Source organism: Protobothrops mucrosquamatus, unplaced genomic scaffold (genome assembly GCF_001527695.2).
Source record: "Protobothrops mucrosquamatus isolate PMUCROS unplaced genomic scaffold, P.Mucros_1.0 scaffold594, whole genome shotgun sequence".
NCBI classification, from domain to species: domain Eukaryota; kingdom Metazoa; phylum Chordata; class Lepidosauria; order Squamata; family Viperidae; genus Protobothrops; species Protobothrops mucrosquamatus.
In genome coordinates this window covers 226,056-237,283 of record NW_015386893.1, presented here as the reverse complement: position 1 = coordinate 237,283, position 11,228 = coordinate 226,056, and the positions used below count along the sequence as shown (strand labels likewise).

Sequence of the window (11,228 nt, the reverse complement as noted above, 5' to 3'; positions counted from 1 at the left end):
TTGTAATTATTTGGTAATGCAAAATAATCTCACATTCTTCTTTTTCATCTGGGAAGTTAAATAATTAAAAGAGAAAGTCTTTCATGTTTCATTGGCGATCATCTAGTGATAGAAAAGGGCTAATGCACATAATGTGGTAATGCATTTTAAAATTGCTGTTATTTTATATATCAGCATCTAAGATAATTGTGTGCATAACCAACAACTTACTCATGTATTCTGTCCTTCATTCTGGCTCCTCATTTTCTGATTCCCTGCAATCATGACTCCATCTTTCTGTCCTCCCAGCATATAATGAAGTCATTTTTGAATTTCTCCTAAATGCCAAGGATCCAAGATCCAGCCTTCTGTATTCTGTAGATTCCCCCTATAGCTGTACAGGTAGTCCCCACTGAACATTAATAAATTGATAGTCCTACCTACAAGTAGTTCTTACTTAACAATGGAATTTTTGTTACTAAGCAAAACAGTCAAAAAGTGCTTTCTTTTGAAGAATATATAGTGGGCCGGCTCAAAAAAAATATTGTGTTTATTTCAATATGGACCAGCCCTATGGATATATTTATTAAACTATATATGAAGTGGCAAGAATGATCTGGTAAGAATGCATATTTTAATTTTTCAGCACAAATATATAGTTTAATAGGGAATAACAACATAAGTAAATACCTCATTCTCATATACATGTACAAAATCCTGAAATCTTAAACATGTATTTTTTTGCAGCCACAACACACATTTCTTTATTCAATGTTAGGCAGATGTATACATATATGAATAGAGAAATTTGTATTTCCAAGTATGTGTGTGTATATAATCTTTATTCCATGCACTTTTTCCTCAGGGCTATTCAATATAATATTCAAATTAAAGCATACAGTGCCAAATAAAATAGGCAGATATGCCAAAGCCCTTAAGAATTGATTTTATGCACTTAAGATGTAATGCAGCTAAAGTTGCTTAAAGTTCTGTTATATGGATCTTAATATTCACCATATATTTGTCTACATTTGTTCATAGTTTCCTTTCTAAATATTTAAACCTGTGCCTGACCACATCATTATTTTAATCCAGTGCTTCACTTCCTATCTAGGTGAATTTGACTGTTGCAATATATAGTTGATATTTGATAGTCCTGCATCACTGGCAGCCTACCAATACTGGCATTTGTGAACAAGGATGCAGTTTTACTCTATACTGATTCAAGTTTTCTTTTCATTCATTTATTGAACCTTATTTTTAAGGAAGATGGAAGCCAATTTCAATCTGATTTGGTGACAAAAACACTGCCACTTTTACTTCAGATTGGGCTCTAGGTGTTCTATTTAGACTGACAGAGACTTGATTCCACTCATCTCAATGTCAATATTTTGTTTGTTCCTATAGAGATGGTCCTTGACTTATGACCACAATTGAGCCCAAAATTGCTGTTGCTAAGCAACAGTTATTAAGTGAGTTTTGCCCCATTTTACGACCTTTCTTGCTTAAGTCAGTCACTGCAGTTATTAAGTTAGTAACACAGCTATTAAGTGAATTGGGCTTCCACATTGACTTGGCTTGTCAGAAGGTCATAAAAGGTGATCGCATGACCCCAGGTCACTTGCAACCGTCATAAATACATGCCAGTTGCCAAGCATCCAAAGTTTGATGTTGTAATGGTCATAAGTCACTTTTTTCAGTGTGGTTGTAACAGTCACTAAACAAATGATTGCAAGGCGAGAACTGCCTACCGTTTACTGCTATTCTTTCTTGCTTTGCAAGGTCTTCTATCTCTGAGTAACTTATCATAAAAGTTGTACCACTTTAAAATTCCTCAGAGGTAGAGTTCCTATTGGACTAGTCTTCTAATTTCACAACAACTTTTGTTTTTTTGTCCATAGGATTGGCAGGACAAGATGGGTTCAGTTTGAAACAAACCACTAAACTGCTTTATCTTATTCTCTAGCAACAATTAGGACAAGCAGTAAATGTCGTACTGTTGAAAAAAAATACAAAATTTCAAATTAAAAAGAAACCTGGATCGTAAGTCTGTTGCTTTCTTATATTTACTTTTAATACACATACGAAATTCACATACTCCAACACATAATGAGGCATATTTTGTTTTTAGCATAGTTTTCATAATGTGACTATTCAAGTAATGATTATAATCAGCTGCTCAAAATGCTTTTTTGAGCTGTACTTTAGTATGTCTCCTTATGTGCACATTGTACAATCAATACATATAAGATGAATTTAAATTTTTAGAACATAACTGAGGAAATAAGTAATTATTGCAATGAGTGTTAATCTGGCCAAAGTACTTATTAAACTGCTTTGAAGATGAGACTCAATCCTGTGCCAATCAATAACACTTATAAATTAAGTGTTAGCCTGAAATGTACCATAAACTAAATCCTATAAATTAGGAATGTAATGCTTAAATACTATATGGTGTAAGTATTAAAACTAAAAAATATTCCTTTAAAAAACTCTCAAATTTACTATAAAAATAAGAAGCTAATACAAAATATATACTCCATTTCCGTTTTTTCCTGAATATCAGTTTGGCCTTATTCAGACATGCTTTAAATTTAAAAAAAAAAATGGTTAAAGATTTAGACAAAGTGATTTAATTTTAAGTTAACATTATCTAATTCACAGCCAAGGTTAGAGTCTAGAACTTCCACTATTTCACTGGAGAAAATAGTTTAGGTTGCAATCTTATATACATTTATTGGAAGTAAGAGCTCTTCAGACATTACCAGGCAAATATATGCAGCATATAAAATTTTGCAGCAAATCCCTAAGTATTTACTAGATAAAGAATAGTGTTTCTCAATCTTGGCAATTTTAAACTGTGTGAATTTGCTGTGTGGGGAATTCTGGGATTTGAAGCTCACACATCTTAAAATTGCCAAGGGTGAGAAACACCAGTACAGAAGATGCCAATGAAAACAAAAATGGTACAAATGTGAAGTTATCCATTCTGAGCAACTTACTCTTATTTAATTTGAGCAAATTCTTGCTCAGAGTTTAGACCCATAAGTCAATTTTTACTGGATCCAGACTCTCCTTGTGCAGGAAAATACAATCAATGGTATTCTCAGCAGTGCAATAAATGTCAGTCACCCAGTTATTAAATCAGGCAACTACATAGCAAATTGATAGCACTAGTAGTACTAACAATTCAAAAGAGAGAGAAACTGATAAACAGCCATCTGTTTTACAAAAATTACATTCATCATCTTCACAGAAAGTACAAGATGACAAACTCTGCATCACCGGGGAGTTGTAGCTTTTCACTGTTCTTCTCCCTATTACGAACAATTGAAAAGCAAAGTTGTTAAGGCCCAACATTTCAAACAAACTATTATTCCATGATATTTACATGCTGCTGAAACAATATCAGAAGCAAAACTATCATAAAACTTCACCACTGTACTTTGTCAGATTGTTGGGGACAATATGCTGATATTGTAAACCACCCAGAGTGTGCTATAAAGCACTATGGAGCAATATATAAGTCTAAGTGCTATTGCTATTGCTGTTAGGTATGATGCCCTAATTTCAATTTTCTATTTGGAGCACATGAATAAAAGTCCTTTTTTACTATGCATCCATGAATCTGAACTGTTGCTAAATTTATTGAAATGAGGAATGCTTTAAGTAACAAAATCATTCTTGTTTGAAGAATTATATCCTAAAATATCAATCTTTCAGAGAACATAAATTTAATGCACGTTATGTTCCACCGAACACTGCCCTCTCCTCACCACCTCCCCCTTCTTCAAGGTTTAAGAGAATTAACATTATTTAAGTGCCTGTGGTTTCCAGTCATGCTTATTTCTCATGAAAAGTCTTTGCTGTAACTAATTGAATCTGGTCCTTCCTTAACATATAACAGTTCATATTTCCCACCTAAACTGCATACTTGAGCACTGAATGCATAAAAGTGATTGACACATACTGGGTTCATAATAATCCATCACGGTCACTGAAGCATCCTGGGTATTTGCCACTTTGAAGTCTCTCACAGCTGGAATAGCCACACAAACCTGTGTTTCGTTTAACTGAAAAAAAAAAAAGATAATTTTCAGAGAGGACTATATGCTTCCATAATGAATGGATATGAAAAACTAGATGTTTAATATTTTTTAAAAACAAACTTTCTACGCATCCATCTTTAATTGCATTACCCAGAACAGTAGATACAGCTATATATTTACAAATGGCTGTCCTTTCTGGCAATCTTATCTGTAATTTACCAACAAGAGTAGACATATTGTGTTATAGAATCACAAACAAGAGCCGATTCACACATATAAACACAACAATCCATATCTGCTACAGAATCATGCTTACCAAAATTTATTCTTATTTTCCTACTTGTTTTTGAAAGTAAATATGGATAGATCAACTGCCTGTGATCAACTGATCAACTGCATATTATCCTATGCCTGACCCCTTTTAGTTCCATACTGGAAGGATTGCTTAAACAAGCTATCACTTCCTGAACTGCTTTTCTCTGAGGCACAAATGTGCTAATTGTGACCTTAATTAGCCAGCTTGCAGCTGCTGCCTGTAACTGACACTTTTGGCTTTTGATTGCCTTTTAAGCTCTGGAGCACCCAGTCCTGAACTGCTAGGCAAACAACCAACACCACATTCCTTTCAATGTGCATTCTCCATTGTTTACCCACTTATTGTCTTGTAATCCCTTCCTGTCAAGACAAACATCAACTTTCCTCTTGTTAATTATTTCAACACTGGCATGAACATTCCAAAAGGTGAGGATTAGGGAAAAAAGGGCTATAAAATTTGCCCTTTCATCAGGCTTCTTTGTGAGTCACATTCTGGAAACCTTCCCCACCTTTTGGGCTCATCTGTCTGTTTGTTCATATCCTTCTGACACTGTAAAGCAAAGAAAACCTGAAGTAGAATCGTAAGCACCGTCATAGTCACATGATTTTCCGCTTAGTGACTGGGTTGCTGAATGAGGACTAAACTAAACTAAACCAGTTACATTATACTTATTGGCTGCAGCTGTGACCAACAACTCTGTTGCTCAACAGCAATGTCTTTAAGAACAATATCATGTGAACATGACTTGTAACTTTCTGCAGGCTTTCCCATTGACCTTGCTTATTGGAAACAGGCTGTGAAGGTTGCAAATGGCAATCATGTGACTACAACACTGCATAAGTGAGCACTGTTGCCAAGCACCCAAATCATGACTTCCAGTGAAAAGATGGCCCACTGACTGCACGCCCAGGGAAGGATCCCTGAAGGATCTTTCCCTGGGCTGTAGCTTTTTCAACCACCAACAGAAGGAACCGGCATTCCTTTAGTTTATATGACTCTCCAGAGTTAGGGGAAAGTCCTAGAATTATCCCTCAAGATCCTCTGATACAGTAAAGGTCTGCAAGTAGCTTCAGGAGCTGTGCTTCAAAGCAGCCTGCATGCCAAAAGCTGGGGTGCAGGGCTGCAAGTTGTTGAAGAAGCAGCTGTTTTGGAATCTATTTTTCAAATGGACAGTAAACTGTGCCTTTCATTTCTTAATCATTTTAAGGACTATTCATCTTTATTAAGCTAAAAAAGGCTTTCTTTAGCAACAGCCTGTTACTCCTTTTTGAAGATCTATGCTATTTTGGGGATTTCTTCAATGTTAAACAATAAGGAAGAAGGCTGCTAAGGCAAGCAAAAATAAGGAAGTGTGGAGTATCTTTTTTTTAAAAAAAGTTAACGGAGAAACATAAGGGTAGAAAGTTGTGGCTGTAGTTTATTATTTTCAGTAATATGTAGCTTGGTCTGCTTTGCTCTAGGTGGCTAATTATGTTTTTTATTTGGATATCACTTCTGGATTTTGTGCTTGTGATGAAAAAAAATGAAACTTTGACTTTGATTTTGCCAACTAGATAAATTTGTTGTTATAGAAATGGCTAGTTATATACTAATGTATAAAAGTAAAAACTTGAAGCTGGAATGTTATCTTGTACTGTGCTAAAAAGAGTCAGAAGTCAATGCTTTTTTTCTTCTCTTGTACCTCATATTTTCTTTCCCTCTCTTTTTCCTTCCCTTAATTTCCTATTTTTATTTGTATTTTATATATTGATAAAACAATAGAAATCATGAAATGAAGCCAAGCACTCAAATCATGATTATGAGACTGCCATTTTGTATCTAAATATTTTTTTTACTATTTATTTCCAGAAATGCAAAACATGCAACTTTATGGACTGGTTGAGTCGCTTTTTAGCATTGTTGTAACTTCAAATGGTCACTAAACAAGTGGTTATTAAGCGAGGGCAACCTGTACCATGTGAATCCACATTTTATGCCTCTATCTTATACTTTATTCTTCATCCTGAGTAAACACACAGATGCTTGCACTATTAGTTTGCTTAATCTTGGCACAGTATGGTCCCCAAACAGAAAAACCAAGTAGAACAAGTTGGCTATAGCACTTCTTCATACCTGTTTCTCTTTTCCTTAACTATGAAGGCTTCCAATCAGAGCCTATAACTTAATAATTTTAATTTAGTCTTTTCACCCTTAAACATCTATCTCTACATATTCTTACAATGCTTGGCCAAACTTACACAAGTGTACTTCATAAAATACGAACTGGAGGATTCCAATTAAATTACCTCAAAATTTTGTCTACAGTGTTGACAAAATGTAATGTTTATTTTAAATGATAAATTTTAAAAAACCCTTTCATAATTTTAGTTTTTGAATCAAAGCTTCATTATCATTCTGACCAGTATGTTCTTATTTCGACTTACAGAGTCCAGATATAAATGGATTTTGCCTTCATCTTTTTCCACTTTTTTCACTGGGTCATCTAATGACACAAAATTGGGTGACAAAGAGAAGCCACTCAGTAATCCAATCTCCATGAGAGCCATGCCAGTTCTTGAAGATGAGCCAGTGCCCAGATATCTAATGAAGAAAAAAGAACAATTTACATAGAAATAACTGTGGATGCACATGTGCACACACAAGCATGCAGTGTTATTAATTAGTATAGAATTAAAGTACAGACATTGAAAAGGCCTCTCCGTTTGTACTGGAGGAAAATAAAACTATAGAAGAACATAAATAACTACACACTGCAATTTTATTTATAGTGTTTCTATATATAGTATTGTAAGCCCTCCAGAGTTATCCTGTGGTAAGATGGGTGGCCTATAAATTTTAAAAATAAAATATATCACTCCCCCACCCACTTTAAAGGAGCCAGATATCTAAATCAAAAACAAATACTGATTTCCAGCTGTAACATTATGACAGGAACTACCGAGAGGACAAGTGAAGTGAAAGCATCAAACAGCAATAACAAAAGTTCTTTAATGGCATGTCAGAACACACCCATTTAACATGAACAGGAAATTTCTGCTATAATTTTTCAACAAAGCACCTCTCAGATTTGTGCTCTGAATGCTGGGGAACTGAATAAAACAATTATTTCTTGTTACCAGGTAGTCCTCAACTTAGGACTACAATTGGGACCAGATTTTCCGTTGCTAAGCAAAATGTTAAAGTGACTGATTTTACCATCTTTTTGCTACAGTTTTTAAGTGAATCACTGCATGAGGTCCTCGAATGATTCTGGCTTGCCCCATTGCTTGTCAGAAGCAAGCTGGAAATGTCGCAAATGGCAATCAGATGACCCTGGGATGCTGCAACCATGGTAAATACATCCCAATTACCAAGTGCACAAATTTTGATCATGTGACTGTGCTGTGGTAGTCGTAAGTGGGGGACCAATCATAGGTCATCTTTTTCAGTGCTGTTGTAACTTCAAACAGTCACTAAACAAATGGTTACATCAAGGGCTACCCGTATGGAGGAAATTTACAAAAAGACTCACTTGCCTAAGCAAAGCTCTTGAGTCTGGAAGCATGAATCACTAAACACAGATCATATTTGGGTAGGAATTCAGTACACTCTAAGAGCAGAACAATCATGTAAGATCAGAGCAAAGGACATGCTAGGCCGGCATCATTCTCCAACTACATGCCGTTAAGAAGATCCAGTGATAAGTAAACAGCAGCACCTTTCTTCTTTTTTCAGTGACTGACAATGAGAGATATACTTCTTTGGATAATATATAGCTAAAGAGATTAATAGCTCCTGATAGCTTTATCGTCCTTTAATTTTGGTCTCTTTTAATACAGCACAAATGGGCAGTCAACATTATGTCATGTGATGGCGACTTCCAAAGTTTAACAATACATGATAGGAAGTACTGTTGTTTGAAGTTGGTGCCTGAGTCTAAAAAAAATAAAACCACCTGTGGGTGAATCACCAGCTCTGTTGAAAGCAAATAACCAAACATGGTTTTAATTATGCCCTTGCTATAATTGTAGAAGAAAAACAGTTCTCCTTGGGTAATACTTAAATAGTTATAATCATTTTAGAGATAAGAGCTGTGGTGGCACAGTGGTTAGAATGCAGTACTGCAGGCTAACTCACTGCTCAATCCAGGAGTTTGATCCTGACTGGCTCAAGGTTGACTCAATCTTCCATCCTTCTGAGGTTAGCAAAATGATGACCCAGATTGTTGGGGGCAATATGCTGGCTTTGTAAACCGCTTAGAGAGAGCTGTAAAGCACTGTAAAGAGATACATAAGTTCAAGTGCCACTGCTATTTTATATCAAACCAATATGAAAAAGGAAAGCCAACGAAATGACTGGCCTACATTGTGTTCAGAGGAATGCCAAGGTTTTATTGGGGGACAAGTATATTTATTTATTCTTTATGCTATAAGTTTATATGGCTGCTTATCCTAATCATATCTGTGCAGCTAGTAAAGGCATAAAAACAAAAACAGGTCTTTAAAAATAGTAAAAAGATGCCAGGTAAAAATACAGAACTCATTCGGTGCAAGACTAAAGCACAAACTAAGCTGTACATACCCTAAAGCCTGAGGGAAGAACTTGTGAACTGAGCTGTCTCTTTACAGTAGCTTTAACTAAGCTTTAACTTTGGTAGGAGTTTTTGTTTGATTCATTCATACATTCATTCATTCATTCATTCAATCAATCATTCGTTCATTCATTTAGAAAACCTGGCAAAATATAATGGAGTACTATGCATAAACTTTGATTTCTCTGAAATATCTTATAAAGATATATTAGTTAAAGGGAGAATCAGTTTAAAAGTCATTTTAAAAATTGTAAATAAAAGAGAATGGATAGCTTAATATATTTACTTACCTGGTACACACATTTAAAGTTAAGCTGTTTATGTCTTCTTTGTCATCCTTTACATAGACATCTAAGTCAAAAGCTTCTTGATTTTGTGCAGATCTACGTCTTTTGCTGGTATGTGAATGTATTATATTGTACATAACATTGAGCTATAGAAATGCAAAAATAAAAAAAATGATGATATTCAGTGAAGAAAGCAGTGATTTTTAGAAAAGAGTAATAACAGCTATTTCATAGTTTATCAGATTAAATTCATATATGCAATACTGTAACATGCAATCAAAAAAAAATAAATGTGGGACTTTTTGCATCCTTTTCTGAAATAAAACTTTCAGTTTCAAGTTCTCAAAACAAATCTATCAAAAGCGCTTCAAAACAACAAGTCCAACATGCTTTCTTCTGATTGGACCTGCTGTGAACGTGGTCAAATCAAGTTGGAAATAAATCAAAATGTTGTCATCGCCCAAAATGCTATTGTTTCAGTATCTGCCAAGAAAAGCAAAATGGTAAAAATTTACTGGCAATCCAGGAACATCTGGATCAACATACAGGATAGCCTCTTAAACAGCTATTTCACTGGAAGAAATTTTATGTTCGATTTTTCATTCCTTCTTGGCCCTAAACAAAGATGAACTCATGAAGAAAGAAAAGCCTACAAAGGAATGATCAAGCATGCTTTCAGTTGGTTCCAACATCAACTCAGTTTTCTTACCGAGCCTGGCCCTGATGCAAACAGGGCAAAGCAAGCTATGCTGTCATAGGCAGAAAGAATTTTACCAACGCAATGTAAAAAGATATCTTGATATGACAATTTAGATGGGAGTGGTGGTAGATATGCATGCAACATATAACCATATATTCACTAGCTGGTACACTCATAATGACTGACGTCTTGGCTTATACTCATACATGTCAATATGTAATTCTGGAAACTACAAAACATCATTCAAGATATCTGGAACCTCTGACACAATTCATACACATTTGCCTATTCCTATGTCAAATCACACACCTTTCCTTAAAGACTCACTTCTGTTATGGAAATAATGATTTCCCTAGGCTATGCATCTACTGCTTTTATGATTGATTGTGAATAAGATTGTGTGAGTATTCCACATCTGAGTCAATGACTCAATTAAACCAATTGGGTCATTTTGTAATACCACCTTTTTTCTTTTTTAAAAAAAATTGATTTCTGCTGCTGAACTCCAAAACTAGAAAGATACGCCAACTACATTTTTCTAAAGGGCATAGTCTCTCATTTAGTTAAACAATAATAGTGTGGTGCACATTTTGCATCAGTTTTTATATCAGTTTTATGTTGTGATTAAGCACTCTTGGGGAGATGCAAACAGCTACCTGCAAGGAAAAAGGGGGAAAAGTCCAAAGCCATGAACAGGAAGATTATTAACTGGTTATCAGAATTATCTGGAAATTATTATTTCTGCCAAAGTACACTTTGTTATAAAGTTCTGCACTTGCCATATTCACTATTTTCTTATTTTGAATATGTTGACAGCTATATGAGAACAGTTTGATTTACTGATTAAAGGCAAACCACCCACAAAAATCTTTTAAAGAAAACTGCATAGGCCTATCTATGTAGTTGCAAGAAACAAGAATGACATTAATTTATATAAAAAAAAATCTGCATTAGTAGTAATTATGCGTTCACATTTGCAGAAATTTTACCTTTGTACTATGTACAGTTTTGTCTTCTACTGTTCATTTAGTATGTTACTAAAATGTGCAATTTTACCACAAATGCTAAATTTATGCCTGTGTACATATATTTTACATGTTATAAATTTATACATTTGGATTTCTGTAGTAAAATTTCTTCATGGTCAGGTAAAACATTGCCAACTTGGAAGCTCGAGCAAACTTTAAGTAAATCAGAAAGTGAATATTCTCCTTAGCATGTCATGTCCAGGTTCATTTTCAAAAACACTTGCCATTTTAAAATTCATCTTTCTCATCTACCTACAATTCTTGTTTATTGCATACAGAAACAGCAACATTTTACCTAA

At 34.7% G+C, this 11,228-nt stretch overlaps 1 protein-coding gene across 1 annotated transcript in view; it reads right to left on the bottom strand.

The window, feature by feature from the left end:
• Positions 1 to 2,921: 2,921 nt before the first annotated feature.
• The window catches only part of CD109 (CD109 molecule), a 61,918-nt gene continuing 53,611 nt past the window's right edge, over positions 2,922 to 11,228 (bottom strand). Inside the window, exons 30-33 of the mRNA XM_015817481.1 lie at positions 9,205 to 9,347; positions 6,768 to 6,924; positions 3,950 to 4,052; positions 2,922 to 3,296 (exon numbers count right to left, since the gene is read on the bottom strand). Of these exons, the coding sequence (XP_015672967.1) occupies positions 3,124 to 3,296; positions 3,950 to 4,052; positions 6,768 to 6,924; positions 9,205 to 9,347 (576 nt within the window). The 3' untranslated portion in view covers positions 2,922 to 3,123. The remainder of the gene's footprint in view (positions 3,297 to 3,949; positions 4,053 to 6,767; positions 6,925 to 9,204; positions 9,348 to 11,228) is intronic.